This window comes from Balaenoptera acutorostrata, chromosome 2 (assembly GCF_949987535.1).
Source record: "Balaenoptera acutorostrata chromosome 2, mBalAcu1.1, whole genome shotgun sequence".
Lineage (NCBI taxonomy): Eukaryota > Metazoa > Chordata > Mammalia > Artiodactyla > Balaenopteridae > Balaenoptera > Balaenoptera acutorostrata.
The window spans coordinates 178,895,677-178,915,058 of NC_080065.1; the positions used below are offsets into that span (position 1 = coordinate 178,895,677).

Below are 19,382 nucleotides of genomic sequence, written 5' to 3' on the forward strand. Positions count from 1 at the left end.
AGCCTGAGGGCTGCAACACTATCACGGCCAGAATTCATGGAACTTACAGATGTAAATTCTCTTGTGCTAATAAATCAAGTTTAATGTCTGCAGGGCAGAATTTGATCCAAGAGCTTTTATCATGACCTGGCAACCAGATGTTGGAGGTGGGGGTCAGTCAGGTTTCCAGGAATGACTTCGTGGTACCAGGAGAACCCGCGTTGCGTCAGATATGCTCCACGTGAGAGAAACAAGGCTTACCTGGGTCTGCTGGCCTCTAAAAACTGCGTGGTCTGAACCTCCACTTTACAACCTGCAGCCCCTGTGCCTGGACCTGGCCCAGGCCGGGGGGCTGCCTGCCGCCAAGCTGTCTGCACCCCCTTCAAGTTCTATCTGCTTGGGAAGGGGCAGGGACAGAGGCCGCTCATTTTCCCCACGCCTCCCCAGACAGATAGCGAGAGAGACACACACCTTGAGAAACAGGCTGGGAAAGGAAGCCACATCAGCCAGGAAGATGGGTGAAAGCCTCGGTTTAATTGGAGACAAGATCGAAGGATTGAGTATCGATCAGCAGACCTACTGACTGATCATCAAAGTGGAGCAGCTCAAGGGGGTACTGACTCCGCCCCCCCCCAACTCCCCGGGGTCCCTGTCCCCAGCTGCCAATCACTCCTGGCCCTGGGGCCGGGGGAGGGGCAGGCTCTGCCCAGTCCTCCCTCACCCTCTCTGATGACATGACTCGCCGTTCAACAACAGTGCTGAGTCCACACTTCTGGGGTCTATGGTACAGTTTGTATAATACAGCAGGAATGGAGACTCCCATCGGGAGACCCCCAACCCCTCCTTCCCCTGAGTCAGCGGGGGAAGGGCAAGTTTATTTTCCCTTTTTGCCTCTGTAGAATAATTTACAAACCAACCTTACAGTATGTACAAAAGAAAGAAAGAAAGAAAGAAAAAAACAAAGAAAGAAGGAAAACCAAAAAAAAAAAAAAAAAAGGCCCACTCCGGTGGCCGGCTGGGTCTGAAACTACTTTCACTACAAAAATGAACCCTGTACAGCATCGTGGGGGTGGGAGCGGGTGGTACTCCCCACAGGGAAGGACAGACAGATGGAAGGCTGGGGGGAGCTGGGGGCTACAGTACTGTGTGCTCCGAACTGGAGGGGAGAGAAATGAGAGAGAGAGAGAGGCCGGTCCTGCCCAGCTGCAGAGCCAGGCTGAGGGGCAGAGCGGAAGGGGAAGAGGGGGTCTTTCTTTCCAAACAGCCCCCCATGGCTTGGAGAAAAATGGCCTTGCATCTGTCTGTCGTATTGCTTGGGGGAAGAGCTAGGGGTAGAGGGGGAGGCTTGGCAAGGTGCGGGCAAAGGAGAGATGACCTTGGCTGCCAGGGTGGGAAGGGCTGCCCAGAAAGGGGACGTGGGTGTACACCGTTATTGCTTCCTCCTAGGGCAAAGAGTCGGGGAGGGGGGCAGGAGGATGCTGGGGAGGGGGCTGTGCCCATGATGGGGGCTCTGGGCCTGGTCTTACTCCACCCAAGGTGCAGGTGGGAGCCACTGCAACGCCCTCTCCTATGGCCGTGGGAATCATTAAGGCAGAAACAAGAGGAGAAGCAGCTGGAAGGAGGGGTGCGGCTCCAAGCCGTCCCCCGCCCCCGCAAATGGAGAAAATTCAAACGGAAACCAGACTGGAAGGGGAAAGGGGTGGCCAGTGGAGGGGGGGGAGGCGGATCACGCCCTCCTCAAACCTCAGACCCCAGGTGGGTGGTGTGAATGTCCCTCCAACACCCTACCCCTGCATCCTTAAAATCCCCGTCTCCCCCCTGCCCGTCCCCCAAGTCAGTATTGCCAGGTTTGTGCAAAATGAGGCTGAAGACTTCGGGGGGAGGGAACGTCAGAGAGCTCATGGGGCGCCCCCTCCCCGCCCCCAGAGGCCCCGCCCAGAATGGCTATTCCTGGCTGGGTTCTAGAGACCCTCCCAAATTCAGAAGAAAAGTCTGGAGGGAGACCCTACACCAGGTGAAGAGACCAAAGAGGCCGGAAGACTGAGCCTGGAACCTGGGGCGCGGGGCAGGGCGGGGTAAGGGGGGGAAGCGGGGGTGGGGGGGAAGGGGGAACGTGGGGCTCTGGGGGGGAAGCGGGGGGAGGGGGTTGGAGCTGGCCGAGGGGAGCTGGGAACGGGAGCATCTACAGTTGCTGTGTTTCATCCTGGGTTTTTTTGGTTTTTTTTTGTTTTTTTTTTCTAAAAATGTAACAATTAAAATTCCAAAAATAAAATCCCTTCCGGGACCTCAGCCCCTTGTTCCCCAGCCCCCACCTCCAAAAAGAGGCCCCATGGGAGGGGGTGGGGGGAAAGGGGAAAAAAAGAAAAGAGAAAAAACCCCACTTTTCTGTTTTCTTTTTTCTCAGGAGGCCCAAGAGTCTTTGAGGCAGTGGAGGAGGTGGGGGTGTGATGGTGGTGGCGGGAGGCAGGGAGGCCAACGGGGTGTAGAGGCCGAGGCTCAGGTAGGGCCTCCAGCTGACCCCCACCCTCCAGGAGCTGGGAGTGTGGGTGGATCCTCGCCCGATGTTCCTGTGCAGGCACAGCATGCCCTTTTGGCAGCCTGATCCTCTTTTTGGGCCCCCACCTCGGCCGCCGTGGAGGGGAGGCCCAGAAGGCCCGGGTCCTCCTCTGGAGGGGGCGGGGTCCTCAAGACAGGCAGAGGGAGGCTCTCAGGAGACAGGGCAGGGGGGCTGCTGCAGCCTACAGATGCATCTGGGGGCGTGGACGCGTCCTGACCCTTAGCCACACTATCTGCTGAGTCTGCTTGCTGGGTCAAGTACATTTCCTCTACCTCCACCTCCGTAGACTGGTCCTGGCCATCGACCTCCAACGGTTCCTCAGCTGTGAACACATCCTGGGTGGTGGACAATTCCTGCACTTCAGTTGCACCTGGGGCAGTGGACACCTCCTCCTCTTCTTCCTCCTCCAGCGTCAGCTCAAACTGGAACTTATCCAGTGGAGGGGGGTGGCCTGGTCCCCCGGGCTCCTCCTCAGGTGGTGGCGATGGGCTCTGCCGAATGGCGCTGTAGTACCAGTCCCGGTTGTCCTCCAAAGTGTCCAGGATCTCTTGGGCATCTGGGTGAACCAAGTCAGCCCACGTCTCCCACAGCGGGTGTACAATGTAGTCGATGAAACCCACCTGAGGGAGGGAGAAGGAAGAATAAACCAGGGATCTGCTGGTGCAGATGGCACTGCCATGCTGCGGGATCTAATAAAAAATTTTTTTAGTCTTTACTGAATTTGTTACAATATTGCCTCTGTTCTATGTCTTGGTTCCTTGGCCACGAGGCATGTGGGATCCTAGCTCCCCGACCAGGGATCGAACCCACACCAACCCCCGCACTGGAAGGTGAAGACCCAACCACTGGGCCGCCAGGGAAGCCCCAAAGATCCCTCATGCTGCGTGGCGCGGCAAAAAATAAAAAAAATAAAAGATGTTGATACCCTTGGACCCAGCAATATTGCTTCTCCAGAGCCACCCTTGAAAAACTCTTGCACAAGTAAGAAAAAAAGAAAAAAAAACACGTATGAGATGCAAACAAAAACTGGTAACACCTCCATATATACATCAGTTGGGAATTAGTTTATTTTTTTAAGTTATTATTTTTTTTTTTTGGCCACACCGTGCGGCATGTGGGATCTTAGTTCCCCGACATTCCAGGGAGGAATGGCTGGAGCTTCAACAGCATCTGTGACCACAAGAGACATCTCTGAGGAGAGAAACCCCAAGCTTCGCATGATAGAAGAGAAACACTGAAAGTTCTGGGGTGCCTGCCAACTATGTGGAGCCAGAGAGAGCCAAATTCTCTTTCTCCAGACTTTCCTTACATAAGAGAAAAAAAAAAATCAATAAAGCTTTATCCTGTTTGAGTCACTGTGAATTCCTAACTACTAAACACGTATATGTCCACCAACAGAGCAATCACTACACAACACAAACCATTATCCATCTGTCTCTGTGGGAATACTATATAGCAGTGAAAAAGGATAAGCTTAATCTATGTGTAATAATGTGGACAGATCTCCAAGTCATTTTTGGAAAGAAAAGGCAAGCTGTATAAAAATAGGCATACATTGGGATTCCCTGGCGGTCCAGTGGTTAGGACTCCGCACTTTCACTGCCAAGGGCCCAGGTTCAATCCCTGGTCGGGGAACTAAGATCCTGCAAGCCATGCGGTGCCGCCCCCCCCCCAAAAAAGGTATATATTGATACAGTTTATATTTTTTAAAAAAGCTAAACCCACAAACTATTGCTATTAAGTTGCTTGTGAACATAAATACATAATAAAACAAGCAAAACTGGTTTTCATCAGGGGTTTGGGGCTATGTGCATGCCCTGGGAACATTTCGAAGTGTTTGGAGACATTTTTGGTTGTTACCGCAGGAAGGGGAGGGTGTTCCTGGCATCTAGTGAGTGGAGGCCAGTGACGCTGCTCAACACCCTACAATGCACAGGACGGTCCCACCACAAAGAATGATCCAGCGCCAAACGCCAGCAGTGTTGAGGCTGCATAACCCTGGATGGGAAGGGCATACACACCGAACCAGGAAGAGGAGGTCTCACCAGGGAGGAGGCTGGAAGCAGGGAGAGTGAGAAACTCTCATAGTCACACTTCAGTGTTGTCTTTTACGAGACTGTGTTTCTGTCCCTCTCGTTAAATTAAAAAGGCACGTGATGAAGACGAGTCACTTAACTTCATTTCAAAATCCACCAAGTGACTTCCCTGGTGGTCCTGTGGTTAAGACTCCGCACTTCCACTGAAGGGGGGCACGGGTTCAATCCCTGGTGAGGGAACTAAGATCCCGCATGCCACGTGGCGTGGCCAAAAAACAACAACAACAACAAAATCCACCAAAACTCAGGCACAAAATGAGTGGCCAGGTTATACGGAAACCGAGAGGCTGAAAGGACATGAAGTCTGTAACTAAGGGCCAGGTAAGTGTTATTACTGATGTTATGGCAGTTGCTACAAATGAGTTACAACTGTCTGGGTGCAAATCTACAACTTATGAGTCCAGAGGCTCAGTTCAATTGTTTTGTGGAGGAGAAAGTGTTGCCTATTTCCCATCAGGATAGAGAAGGAAAAAACAGACAAAGACAAACTTGACACTGTGTACGGGCAGGTTAGGACCTCTTGGGCCTTTGGAGCTCCAGGCCGGTGTGGGGTGAGGAGGCCCGCCCTGCTCTCTGCCAGTGGTGCCGAGACTGTACCTGAGACTTCTCCACCGAGGCCGTGTGCTTGTCGCACATGGGGCTGATCTCCATGCCACGTTCGCGTTCACGGTCGCCCTGCTGGAAGAACTCGGCCATGATGCGGTCGGTCCACTGGCGGTACAGCTCCAGCGGCTTGGTGGGGTTGCTGAGATCTGCACAGTGCACCATGTTCCGTAGGACCTGTATGGGGTGGGGGACCTTCAGAGGCCGTGTCCCCCTCCTAGTCTGAGGCCTCAGGCTTCCTTACTTCCCCTTTGGAAGGAGAGTAGGGGAGAAGGGGTAGCGGGGAGATGGAGAAAGGTAGAAGAGGTGAGGGAAGAGGGTCGATGAGTGGGCGAGAGAAGGGGAGAGATGAGACGAGGTTGATGAGCAAAGGGCAGAGGGAGGGAAGGGAAAAGAGGCGGTGGGGAGACACGGGTGTGGGGGACATGGAAACGGGTTGATGAGGAAAGGGAAGAGGGAACTGGAGGAGATGGCAGGAGATGGGATGGAGAGGTGGGAGTTGGAAAGGGTTAGATGGGAGAGGAGAGAAAAAAGAGACAGGAAGATGGGCAACCTGGGAGCTGGAGCAGACGGAGGGGAAGCAACCCAGACCTAAGGGGGGAAGGGAGGGTCCAATCTCCCTATACGGTGTGGGGAGGGGGGCACCTGGATGCGGTCGGCATAGTTATCCAGCAGGAGCACCCCCGAGCTGGTCACTTTCTTGGTCTCCACCATGGTCTTCAGGTCAGCCAGGAGGGTCATGTGCTTGGACATGTCCGTGGCCAGCACCTGTGGGCAAGAAGTTGTCACGGGGGCCGTCGAAGCCTGGCCGCCCGCTGTACTGACCTGGGCAGGGCCTCTGGAGTTTTCACTCCGCACAATCAGCCGCCACGACCCACTCCCAAAGGACGTCTCCCCCACTAGGGGCCCTTCTATCCCAGACTCAGACCTGGCCCTCCCCAATGCCCCCTTGCCCCAAAGGTGACCTTTCCCGCTCTGTCCCCGCCCCTCGCCCCGCCCACCATGTCGATGACCATCTTGCGCAGGCTTTGCCGCTGGCGCTTGCTGAGGTTCTGGAAAATGTCGCAGTTGTCTTCCTGCAGCAGCTTGAAGCCCACGGCCAGGTGGTGATTCTCCAGCACCGACTCGTCATTGTACATGAGCGCCAGTTCAGAATCTGTAGCCCAGGCAGGGTCGGGCAGTCAGGTGAGGGGAAGGGAGGGGAGGGGAGGGGAGGGGAGGGGAGGACCCACCCAGGGCGCGCCCCCGCTAAGAGGGGAACCGCAGGCCCCGCCTCCAGCCCAGCAGGCCCCGCCCCCGTGGCGGGCCACTCACTGGTGTTGATGAGGAACTGGTTGGAGACACCAGGGTGGTCCACATCATGGATGGAAGCTGCGAAGAGGGCGGCGAGAATCTCCAGGTCCGTGAACACGGCCTGGGGGCAGAGGGAGACGGGTTAGAAAGATGGGGAGTCAGAGAGACTGGATAAGAGAGAGATGGGGAGTCAAGAAAGATGGGGAGGGCTTCCCTGGTGGCGCAGTGGTTAAGAATCCGCCTGCCAATGCAGGGGACACGGATTTGATCCCTGGTCCGGGAAGATCCCACATGCCGCAGAGCAACTAAGCCCTTGTGCCACAACTACTGAGCCTGCGCTCTAGAGCCCGCGAGCCACTACTGAAGCCCGCACGCCTAGAGCCCGTGCTCCACAAGAGAAGCTACCGCAATGAGAAGCCCGCGCACCGCAACGAAGGGTAGCCCCCGCTCGCCGCAACTAGAGAAAGCCCACACGCAGCAACGAAGACCCAAAGCAGCCAAAAATAAATAAATAAATTTATAAGAAAAAAAAAAAAGAAAGAAAGATGGGGAGTCAGGAGAGAGAGGAACGGGGTCAGAGAGAGACGGACGTCAGAGACTCAGGGTCAGAAAGATAAACAGAAGATTGGAGATGGATAGTGTGGGGGGCAGCTGGGGAGACATGGGGGCCAGGCGATGCTCACATCCAGCGCAGGTGTGGCCAGCAGCACGTGGGTGGACTGCAGCACGTCAGCCGCGTGCAGGCTGTTGTGGTAGGCCACATTGGGGTGGTAGTGGTCCTCCAGGGTCAGCATGTATGTCACCATCGTGTCCACCGGGATGCGGAACTTTTTCAGCAGGTCCCGCTCCTGAGGGCAAGAGTAGGGGGCGGTGACCCCCACACCGGCCCTCCGCTCCCCGCCCCGCCCCCTCCCTTGCATCCAGCCCCACTCAGCCCGCCCTACCTGGAATATCGTGTACATGATGCAGCTGAGGGAACGGCCCCTCGCATAGTCTGACACGCAAAAGATGTTCAGGCCCCACTTGTTCAGATTTTCCAATTCCTGGTGGAGATGGAGGCCAGAGGTCAGGAGCCCCCAAGGCCCAGGGCCCTCTAGACTCTTTTCTAGGAGTTCAGAACCCTGGTCTGAATAGTGGCACCATTATCGCTCACCCAGTAGGTAGCATGTTCAGCAGTATAGAATTTACTGCCCAGGTCCTACTGGGCCAGAAAATAACAAAGCAACCCCAGAGTCTACTGAGTGTGTATTATCCACCAAGCACTGCACTAAGCGCTTGATTTCACATAGCAGGTGACGGAACCAAAACTCAGAGCAGCGACATGACTTACCCGAGACCCCGCATCTCACAAGTGGCAAAGCTAGGATGTGAACCCAGCGTGGCTGACCCCAAAGCACAGCTCAGCCTCAGTTAAACTGCTCTTGGGCGCTGAGAGGAAAGGAACATGGGCTAATTTTCCACGTCTCCCCAGAATTCAGAACAGCACCACCACATAGTAGGTGCTCAATAAACACTGAATGACTGAATCTAGCCCTGGCCAGTACTGGCACGCAGAGGGTTACAACAAATGTCAGCTGAGGGAGCCACTGAGCTTGCATCAAGTCCACTGTACAAATCAATGTGGGAGCCCCTTGGCTTAAGATTTCATGGAAAAGCCAGGAGGCAAATCCAGGTCTGGTCTGTAGTGGATGCTGTTTGGGTTCTGCCCAGATTCCCTTCACTGGTCAATGCACCCATCACCCAGCTGCTGGGGCTGTTGCTTACAAAGACTCACAGCTGCCCCTTGTCAAAAATCTGCTCTTCCCCCACAGGAGCTATGTGAAGGGGGTGATGCCATCTACCCTGGGGACAGCCCCCAGCCCATGACTGACACAAGGGTATAAAATGCCAGCACACTTGCCTCAAGGTGGGCTCAACTCAGTGCTGTTGTTCATACTCCAGAGCCCCCTGTGGACACCAGCTGAGACCACGCCCTCTCTCCTGAGAGTCTCATAAAGCAGGTACACCCGAATACTCATCTCAGGCTGATCCAAAGCCCAGTCCTTCTTTGGGCCCCAGGAGAACCCTGCCCCTCTCCAGCCCAGCCCCCGCTGAGGCCCCACCCACTTGGGCCAGGAGTTCCTCTTGATCGGTCTTCACCCCAAAGCGGGGGATGCTGGAATCGTTCAGGCTGCTGCTATGCATCAGCTTCTTCACCCCGGTGATCTGAGACATTGGCTGGAACTGTGGCCCAGGCGGCGGAGGCTGCTGGGAAGGTCTCTGCCGTGGCACTTGCTGTTTTTCTCGATCCTTCATTGCGGGTGATGGGATCTCCACTTCATTCTGCTTGTCTGCAGAAGATAGAGGAGAGGCCAGCATGAGAACCTCACAGAGGCTCCCTCATCTGGCTCTCAGACCCCCCCTCAACCCCTCAAGCCCTGGGAAGTCTCACCCAGGAGGGCAGACCTATTCCGGGTGTCATGCTGTTGGTTACTTATGGACTGGAAACCAGAGAGGAGGTAGGAACTCTTCTGGGAGGTGGTGGGCTGGAGTGGGGACCCTGGGGCCAGCCCAGAGCTATGGGGTAGCCCCGGTCCAATCACCAAGTTTGGCATGGGGGTGGCGTGGGAAGTCAGGAAGCAGGGTGGGGATGCTAGAGAGAGCCACCGCCTGCCTCGGATAGGCAGGGAACCTTATCCAGCAGGCAGGGAAGACACCCCCATGGTGACCCAGAGGCGGGTGGAGGTGGACAGCGCTGGGAGGCGGGAGGGAAGGGTGGTCTCTGGCTCCATGGACCCCCACCCCCACCCCCTGGACACCAGCCTGCCTGGGGGCCAGCCCCAGAAGCCCCTTTCCTGAGCTCTTTAGGGTTTCCAGAGCCCAGCCAGGGCCACTCGTTGTGACCTGGGGCCCGCCAGTCAATGACAGGGCCTAAGAGGGCTCATTTGCATGCCGTGCTCTTATTGGCTGGATCTCAGGCACACCACACCCCCATTGGCGGGAGTGTTTGAAACTCTGAAACCTTCTTTCCAGCTTGATGGGGGGGTACCCTGAATTCCGGGACCTTTGGTGACAAATTCTGAGGGTGAAATTATCCTGAGTTTGTGGGGGATATCCTCAGCTAGGTCTCTTGGGTTCAGGATGAGGTTAGGATGAGTTGGAGATCCCCATGAGCTTGAGGGTTCCAATGAATTTGGGGTATTCTACTGTCTTCAGGGTTCCACTGAGTTAGGAAATTCTCCTAAGTTTGGGGAATCACTTACAGGTTCTTAAGCGGGAGAATCCTATTAAATTTGGGTATCTAAAGTTTGGGGGGTCTACTGAATTTGGGGGGTCATACCAAGTTTGGGGATTCTACTGAATTTGGGAGACTTTTCAGCTTGGTGGAAAGGTTTAGGGGTCTTTTATGGGCTCTTAAGGGCAGGGGTTCCCTTACGTTTGAGAACCCTACTGAGTTCGGACATCTCTCAAGTTTGAGGGGTCTTCTGAATTTGGGGGGGCGGAAATCCAAGTTTGGAGATTCTAGTGAATTTTGGGAGACTTTTCAGCCTGGAGGCATTTTAAAGTTTAGGAATTCTATTTGAGTTTGGGAGTTTCTTGGGGTCTTGAGTTTAAGAGTTCCAATGGGGTTCCCCTGAGTTTGGAGGAGCTTTGCAGCTTGGAGAGATTTTTAAATGTGTGTGTTCTATAGAAGTTGGGGTCCCACTAAATTTGGGGGCATCGCGATATAGGAGCTCTTGAGCGTGGTGACTTTGACCTTTGGGGAGTTAAGTCAGGGTCCCCTGGGCAAATGTGGGCAACAGGACCCAGGGCCTGGGGTGGCCCCCTGCAGTCCAGTTATGCAATGCCTCCACCCCCCCATAACCCACACACAAGTGCCGCCCTTCACTCACCTAGGAATGTGGTGGAGATGTACTCAGAGACCTGGTTTCCTGACCTGCTCATCTCTGACAGGTGTGTGAGTTCACGGTTTAGCATCCTCTTGAACTAAGGTGAAGGACGCAAGAAGGAAGGAATGATGGGGTCATGGCAGGTGTGGGTGGGGGGGTGAGGCCAGGCCCTCTCAAGAAACTTCTGAAGAACCCATGAGTCCCTCTCACTTCTCTGCTCAGCCAACAGAGTCCTCAGCAGGCTGCTAGAGGGGAGGGGTCAGTCCTTCCTCTCCTCCCAGCTCTGGATGGGGGTCCCCAGGCTTGGGGAGTCAGGACTTAGCATACCCTTCCCTGTCTGAGGAAGCGGGGCTCCTCTCACCATACTCCCTCCTTCTCCCCCCAAGGAGGAGCCAGAGGGGCACCTGTGGAAGGGAGGGGCTCCTACCTAACAGGGAGCCAATGGGGTGTCAGGAGAATCCCATCACCATGGTGATGGGAGTCTCCTTAGCAACTCCCCCTCCAACCAGCTGCTGAGCTGGGGAAAGGGGGGGCAGCCGGCAGGCCCTTTAACCCCTGCCTTCCCAGAGCAACCCCTGGCCCAGGTCTTCCCAGACAGGGACCCCACTCCCTGGGGTCCCAGCCCCCAGCCCCCAGCCTGGTTTGGAAGGAGGGAATGTAGTCCTGAAGTTCTGGGTGGAGAGGTTTGACCAGGGCAGGGAGAATAGTGAGCTGAGGAAACCCTAGTTCAGTCACCCAGGGGAGGGGGTTCCCATCATAGCCCCCTCTCCCCCAACCTCAGAGTGGTGGACAGATGCACAGATGGACGGAGTATACCCAGAACCAGGCTGGGGGCTCCTTCTGGTCCCCCCATAGCACTTCACACAAGCATCTGCTGTGACATTGTGCATGAGGAGAAAGGGCATCGGCTCCCCGCCCCCAAGCTCCACCAAAGCACCCCCAAAGCAGGAGCAGACTCTGTCCAGAGAGGCAAGAGGGACATTCAGCAGGAAGGGTGAGCCCGCATGGCCCACATCAGGACGAGCGCTCCTTCCTCCCAGTGCTGCCAGAGGCCTGGGCACACATAGAGAGTCAGACACACACACACACAAACACACACTCACACACATACACACAAGATGGACCCACAAAGTCACACAACCGCACACAGAGTCACAGACTCCCATATTACACAGTTCTACACAGCCCCAGACGCAGAAACCAAGGAGCATACACAATAAGGCAGTCACTGACACTCAGGGTCACATGCCCCAGAAAAATCACGCCGCTCTGGGCTCATAAACATGGCCCCAAACACAACACCACAATCAGAGCCACGTGATTTCAGCCAGGGCCACCCCCTGGTCCCTGACCCAGGCAACCAAGCATATAGTCAGGCAGCCCCCCACCACTGCAGACACGTGTGTGCACTGACAGTCACACCCAGAGAAAGACCCACACCCCCAGCCACCCGCCATCCACGCCCAGCCCTGGGCCACACACAGAGACCCAGTCACAAGGCTTCATGTCCAGGCCGCACACGTGCACAGCTGCACACACAAGCCTAGACCAGGGGCTGGAGGGTCTGAGGTGGGAGGACCAGAGCCGGGCCTCCTGCCCATCCTCCACCCCGAGTTCCCCTACCTGGTCCCACCAGCCCACCAGCCATGGCTTGGAGCAGGTCTCGCAGAAGAAATCCACGAAGGGCATCTTGGAGTCTTAGCCCTGCTCAGGGCTGCCGCACACAGAGGCTGGGCTTGGGGAGTCCCGGGATTAGCAGCTACTGTGCAGGGGGGCGGGGGGGCAGGGAGCTGGGCAGGTGGGCAGTGGAAGGGGGAGCCGCGGAGGGGCCTGGGCCGGCCCAGCAGGGCTGGGGGCTCCCTTCCCCTCCGCGCTCCCGGCAGCAGACCTGGTTACATGGTCCGCCAGCCCCTGGCCCCGATGGGCACTCCGGCGGCGGCGGCTGGAGGCGGCCAGGGACCCCTGCCCATGGGGTGGGGGGGCAGGGTAAGGGTCCCAGGAGGAGGCCTCGGAGGCTCTGGGCTCCGTGTGTTCGCCTGTGTGTGTGCGTGTGCGTGCTCACTGCAGCGCTGGCAGGCTGCACTTGATGTCAGGTGGTGCTGGAGGTGGGGGGGGCGTTAAAGGGGCATTGGAGCCCACGGGCCTCGGGCAGGACCCGGCTGGGGCTGCTGGGGAGAGGCAGGGAGGCACGCACACCCTGGAGAGGACGTGCCCCCTCCGGGGACACACCCAGAGACAAAGACACACACCCACATGCTCCCCACACAGACACACCCACACTCAGACACACCTTCCACACCAATACAGCCAGACACTTGACACACTCGTGCACTTGAATACACTCCAACACCCAAATGCTCTCCGTCCTTTGCTGACCACACACACACACACACACACACACACAGAGTCCCAACTCTTGTTCAACACATTTATAGGTATATAGTTGACCTCACAGAGATACAAATGCCTTCAGACACACCCCTTCCAAGAACGCAGACTCACACTCAGACGTGGAGACACACACTAAGGGATAAACACCCAGATACTGGACACACTTACAGACACACTCAACACACCCACAGACACACTTGTAAACAAACACAAATACCCATGTGGCCTTAGACACATATGTGCCCTGACAAATCCATAAGGGGATACTCACACTCACACCCACAGATACACACGCACACACCCCATCGCAGAAATACACCCACAGACCTACATTCAGAGACACGGTCACATTCTCGGATGCTCAACACACCCTCAGGGACACAAGCGCCCTCAGACTCACATGTTCCCAGACAAACCTCCACCCATGGGTGTATGCACCCCCCAACACAGACACGTCTACCTGCACATTCATTTCCTGATAGGCATTCCCCCACAAGGGCTGCTACCATGCTGCACAACTCCAGGAAGTGTCATTCACATTGCCTGCTTTCTGAATGGTGTCCCCTGGAGTTGTGCAGTGCACAGTCTGCACAGCTGTACATGGAAGCCTTGCACCCTCTCCCGCAGCCCTGCAAGCACGCACACACACACGCACACACACACACAGAGTTACAAACACATGGAGATATACACTCAGATTCACATCTGGACCAACTCACACCTCTAGACATACACACCCCTCTGCCACAGCCCCCCACACTTACAGCCCCGTGTGCACACCCATACACACTCCATAGATACACACGTGCATGCCACTCCTGCCGGATCCTAGTGGAACACACCTTCCCGCGCTGCAAATGTGTAGCCAACAAATCAACAGCCACATAGACCCAAAGCCACAGATACACATTCATAAACCATACAAACATACAACCCACCCCCCAGGAAAGATGGTCGCCTACGGACACACACACATACAAACACGCACACACATACACCCCAGGGCCCCCCAGCCCTGGGAAAAGTCAGAATCTATAGGCGCTACAAAGTCCGCCCAGGGATTGACCCCACCCCATAGGCTCTAGCCACAGGCTGACCCCGCCCACCAGCCACGCCCCACAGTTAACCCCGCCCCCGCAGTTGGCCCCACCCCACAGGCCTTGCACACCTTGTGGGACGCCATCTCGCTGACAGAGCGGTAGGTCTGCATGGTCTCCAGCTGCTCCAGACACCAGTCGAGCTCCTCCAGCGTCTCCCGGGCCAACTGCTGACACGTCTCTTCTGGAGAAGGGCAGCCGGGGCAGTGACTGAGAGGGTCCACATGCAGACCCCCAGAGGTGATGGGGGCCCACCAGGTGAGTAGGGTGCAGGGAGAGGGGGGTGAGACAGGCTCCCTGGGTGAGGGACCCCCCACTGGGGCAGCAAGAGGGGCCTTTCCCATCCCCCGGGGCTTAGTTACCTGATAGCGTGGCCTTGCAGACGGGGGTCGGGCCGCCCAGCGGGGACCGCCTGCAAAGAAATGGGGTTCCAACAACAGCCTGGTCCTCCCCCCCATCTCTGCTTCCCCCTGTCCGTGAAGAGTGCTGATTTTCCTTTTTCTGACACCTCTCTGTGCTGCCATGTACTCTGCCCGCAGCCTCTCACAGAGCCCCACAAGAACCCATTTTACAGATGAGGAAACTGATGCTCCAGGAGGTGAACTGGCTTCCTCAAGACTACACGGCTGGTAGGGTCAGGTCCTGTGTCTCCAAAGTCCCTGTTTCCCTGACCATCCCTCCCCCCAGCTCCTTGAACTTGAGGATGGCTCTGCCCCCCACTCCCAGAGGGACCAGCAGCTCTCAGCCACACCCCTGCCCCCAAATAATAACAACTACTTCTATTTAGTGAGCACTTACTATGTGCTGGGCAATATTCTAGCACTTTCTATATATCACCTCTGAACTCCTCATAGCAGCTCTCTAATGGAGACACTATTAAATTCCCATATTTTGGAGGGGAAACCGAGGCACCACAGGATGCTATTTGCTCAGTAAATTGGCATCAGGGCCAGGAGTGGCCCAGAGGCTGGGGCGCCTGGCCACCCAAGAACTCTGTCCAGACCCCTCTGTCTTTATTTATAAAAGTTTCTGCGTCTTAGGCATTCAAATCACAATGATTTACTGGCTCAGAGGGAGCTGTCACCTGAACAGAGGCTCAGAGAGGTCAAGTGCCTGCCTGAGGTCACACAGCAGCATGGAGAGTTGAACCCAGGTGTGCTGAGCCTCATGATCATGGGGCATTGGGCCCCAGCCTCCACTTACTTGTTGCTGGGAATGGGCACATTGGTCAGGAGGGAGAAGTTGCTGCGAACGCTCCGGAGACTGGCCAGCACCTGGGTTGGGAAGCCACAGTGAGGAAAGTGGTCCACCCCGAGGGGCAGCGGGGGCTGGGCCCCTGTACCTAAGTGTGGGGTAAGGTTAGAGCCCCTTCCCTCCTTAGGGGAGGGGTCTTACCTGGGCGAACGGTGTCACGATGAGGTCCTCTGCATGCCTACAAGGACAGGGGCAGGTCAGGGGTCCTCACAGTGGGACCCCCAAGGGCCTGGGGTGGAGAGGGGCTGGGGTGCAGGGAAGCAAGTCTCTGAGTGGGGGGTCACTCTGGGGAGGGCTGGGCCCGGGGAGGCTGGTGGGCAGGAAGGGGGCTCTGTGGGTTGGTGGGGGGAGGACACTTACACCTCACAAGGGTGGCCACGCTGCGGGGGGCCGGGCAGGGAGAAGGGCTCAGGGGTGTGGGTGGGCGAAGAGACAAAAGGAGGGTGATGAACACACCATAGGGGCTGGGCTTGGGGAGACCAGCGGCGGGGAGGGCGCGGAGGGCCGGAAGGAGCCGCGGGGAGGTGAGATGGATGCCTGATGGGTAGGGGCAGGGCTGGAGGACTGGGTGAGAGGGAAGGGGGCTGAAGAGATCGGGAGTGCGCACACCTCCACAGGTGGTCATGATAAGGGGGGCTGGCTTTGGGAAGCCCGGAATGGGGGAGGAAGAGGGGGGTCAGCCAAGATGGACACTCTGGAAGGAAGTGGTGGCCAGGGGGGGCCCCCTTCTTGCTGGAGAGATGGGATGAGGTGGGCCAGGTCCCCAAAAACCAAGGGGTAGGAGTGGGCTTGGGCAGGTCGGGTGGGCGGGTACTATATGGACTTGAGTCCGGGCTGGGCCTGAGGGAGGGGTTCAGCGTGGCTGGGCAGGGGGCAGAGATAGGGTGGGCGCTCATACGCCACTGGGTGGACATGCTACAGAGGGACTGAGCCCTCGACAGGGGAGAAGGGTGCTGTTTACTTTTCACTAGGGAGGACGGGTGTGCGAGTGGACGGGGACTTGGGCAGTGTCCCCCTCCTTGCTGGGAAGGGCAGCTTGTGCTGGGGTCAGGCCTGGAAGAGCTGGCGGGTAGGGAGCGGGGGTGCTCACGCCTCGCTGGTGACCGACGAGTTCCGGGACATGGTCTTGGGTGACATGTCATAGTCGCTGTCTGAGCGGTAAAGAAAGGATTCTCGGCGCTGGCTGGTGGCCGCCCCAGCGTGTAGCACGAGGCCCGGGCTCGCCTGCGAGTCCAGGGGGCTGCGGCCTGGCGATGGCGTCGGCCCATTCTCCGCCTCCAAGCTGCAAGGGGCGGGCAGGAAGAGGGGTCAGGGGGGCTGAGATGGCATTGGGGGGTGGGTCAAGAGGAATAAGGGGACCAAGGAAATTCCTGGCAGAGAGACAGACACCCCAGAAGAGATGGGAGACAGGAAATGACAGAGATGAGTGACCGAGCGCCTTTGTGGGCCAGGTCCCGTTGCAGGAGCCGGAGACACAGCAGGGACCAAGACAGACCATGATCTGCCCTCACAGAGATGACACGGGGAGGGCTAGACTATCAACAGGTTAACCTAGCAGCAACGCACACCCCAAAAGTCGTGGGGTCCTCCTTGGCTCTGTTCTTTCCTTTGCACCTCAAATCAACCAAATTTGCTCAGAATCTGTCCGCTTTGCACCCCTTCCTCGGCCAGCCCCACCTTATCACTTGCCTGGACCAGTACATTCGCCTCTGCCCTGGTCCCCAGGCTCCTGTCTTTGCCCCTCAGTCTGCTCTCCTACAGCGGCCAGAGGGAGCCTGTGAACACCTGAGTCAGGTCACATCGCTCCTCTGCTCAGAACCTTCTATGGCTCCCAGCTCAACTCAAAGCAAAAGCCAAAGTCCTTGCTGTGCCCACAGACCCTGCTCCACGACCTCCCAGTCTACCCCTCACGTACTCTGCTCTAGCCATAATGGCCTCCTTACTGTTCCTTAACATTCCAGATACATTCCTGCCTCAGGGCCTTTGCAAGATCCCTTGCCCAGATCTCCACTGGCTCCTCCTTCACTTCCTTCAGGCCCCTTCTCAAATGTCGCCTCCTCAGGAAGGCCTCTCTTGACCAACCCATCTAAAATGTCAACCCCTGCCCTTATATTTCACATTTCCCTTCCTTAAAATAAATACTACTTACCTGACACATTCTATATTTTACTCTTCACTGTTTGCCTTCCCTTCTAGAACTAAGTTCTGCAGGGCAAGGACTTTTGTCTGCTTTGTTCACTACTGTATACTTTGGGCCAAGAACATGGCCTGGCATGCAGTGGATGTCCAACAGCTGTCTATCGTATGAATCAATGTATGAGTGAATGAATGAATATACGGACTGCCATGCAGAGAATTAAAACTAGGTGGGTGACTGGAGAGGTGATTTTTGCTGGTATGGTTGAGGCAGGCCTCTCTGAGGAAGTGATATCTCCAGGATATCTTTCAGGAGCAGGGCCTGAAAGATGAGAAGGAGTAGGCCACAGGTCAGGAGGTAGGAGAAAGTACTCCAGGGTGAGGAAACAGCAAGTGCAAAGGCCCGGTGGCAGGATTTGGTTTTTGTTGGAGGACCAGCAAGGAAACTGGTGTGGCTTGAGCAGAAATACAGACAGATGACATAGACACAGCTACATAAGGACAGGACACAGCCTGGTGGCACTGGCAAGACAGACCCTCAGGATGAGTCAGGGAAAAGCTGGCTGTGCCACTTCCCAGCTGTGTAACTTGAGGGAAAGATGGAATTTCAGTTTCCTCATCTACAAAATGGGGACAACCACCATCTGCCTCAGGTCATCCAGGTGACCAGCGTTAACACAGGCAAAACGCTCAGAATGGTGCCTAACAAAGAGCTCAAAAAACATTGGCAACTGTAAGTCTATCAGTCCCTTATATGACACTTGGGGAGTGAACTCAGCAAGGCAATCAGTATGAAGATTTGAGGATGAGAGTGGGGAGCTGTGTGCTTGTGACATGCTGTGTGACTTCAAGAAGGTCACTGCCTTCTCTGGTCTGTTACCCTTAAAGTGAGGGGGTTAGTAGACTGGTCAGCCGACTTCAGGCAATGCTCTGGTGGGTACAAGGGGGTAGGGGGAAGAAATAGAACCCCCCCACCCCCCCACACACACACTTTCTGGTCCTACTACTGAATGTCAGCCTAAGATTTTATTTGAATGTTCCCTCTGCCAAGAAATAAATCTGAAATCTCCTAGGCCAGGACAGTGATATCAACTTCCATATACTGAGCCTTTTTTCCAGGCCAGTCCTGGGGTGAGGGAATGGGGAAGGACTTTATTGCTTCCATTTTACAGATGAAGAAACTAAGGTTCAGAGAGGAGAATGATTGGCTCTATGTCACCCAGCAAGGTCATGGTGGGGTCAGAATTCAAACCAAAGTCTTGTGATTCCTCAGACCAAAATGTTAACTGCTGCCCTCTGCTGACTTGACCCTCATCAGAGCACATTCCTCCCATTAGAGCAAATGTTTCCAGGGGTCAGGCGGCCAACATAAAAAGCAGAGTGGAGCTGGGGACACTGACCAACCAGATGTTCCAATTTTAGGAAAGAAACCAGAAATTTTAAATAGTCAAAAATTCAAACTTCTTTTAGAAACAAACTTCAAAAAACGTTTTAAAAACATTGAAAACTGCTCTGCAGAAGACACTGTCAAGAGAATAAAAAGACAAGCTATAGACTGGGAGAAAATATCTGACAAAGGACTTGTAGCCAGTGTACATAATGAACTCTGAAAACTCAATAATAAGAAGACAAATAACTCAGTGAAAAAATGAGCAAAAGTATGGTCAGTTCACCAAAGAAGATAAACAGATGGCAAATCAGCAGAGGAAACATCATTCCTCCTTAGGCAAATGCAAATTAAAACCATGACTATCACTTCACACCTACTAGGATGCTAAACAAACAAAAACTGACAACGAAATCAAGTGGTGATAAGGATTCAGAGCAACTGGAACTCCCATTCATTGCTGATGGGAATGCAAAGTGGTACGGCCACTCTGGAAGACAGTTGGTCAGTTTCTTATGAAATTAAACACACGCTTATTGTACAAGCCAACAAATCCACTCCTATATATTTACCCAAGATAAATAAAAACATATGTCTACTCAAAAACCTGCTGACTGATGTTTATAGCAGTTCTGTTCATAGTCACCAAGAACTAGAAACAAGCAAATCAAGTGTGCGTCAATTGATGAATGGATAAACTGTAGCAGATCCATGCCATGG

The 19,382-nt window shown here is 55.3% G+C and overlaps 1 protein-coding gene across 7 annotated transcripts in view; it reads right to left on the reverse strand.

The window, feature by feature from the left end:
* Positions 1-493: 493 nt before the first annotated feature.
* PDE4A (phosphodiesterase 4A) overlaps positions 494-19,382 on the reverse strand; it is a 47,440-nt gene continuing 28,551 nt past the window's right edge. For 6 of the 7 annotated variants that reach the window (XM_007168982.3, XM_007168986.2, XM_057539880.1 and 3 more), the window contains 14 exons: positions 16,230-16,421; positions 15,281-15,317; positions 15,089-15,159; positions 14,248-14,297; positions 13,957-14,069; positions 10,401-10,494; positions 8,635-8,858; positions 7,473-7,571; positions 7,212-7,376; positions 6,550-6,649; positions 6,237-6,391; positions 5,881-6,003; positions 5,230-5,412; positions 494-3,156 (listed from right to left, as the gene is read on the reverse strand). In XM_007168982.3, coding sequence (XP_007169044.2) covers positions 2,476-3,156; positions 5,230-5,412; positions 5,881-6,003; positions 6,237-6,391; positions 6,550-6,649; positions 7,212-7,376; positions 7,473-7,571; positions 8,635-8,858; positions 10,401-10,494; positions 13,957-14,069; positions 14,248-14,297; positions 15,089-15,159; positions 15,281-15,317; positions 16,230-16,421 — 2,287 coding nt within the window. In that variant the 3' untranslated portion in view covers positions 494-2,475. Of the gene's footprint in view, positions 3,157-5,229; positions 5,413-5,880; positions 6,004-6,236; positions 6,392-6,549; positions 6,650-7,211; positions 7,377-7,472; positions 7,572-8,634; positions 8,859-10,400; positions 10,495-12,020; positions 12,287-13,956; positions 14,070-14,247; positions 14,298-15,088; positions 15,160-15,280; positions 15,318-16,229; positions 16,422-19,382 lie in introns of those variants that run through there. The other variant, XM_007168985.2, reaches the window with a different exon arrangement.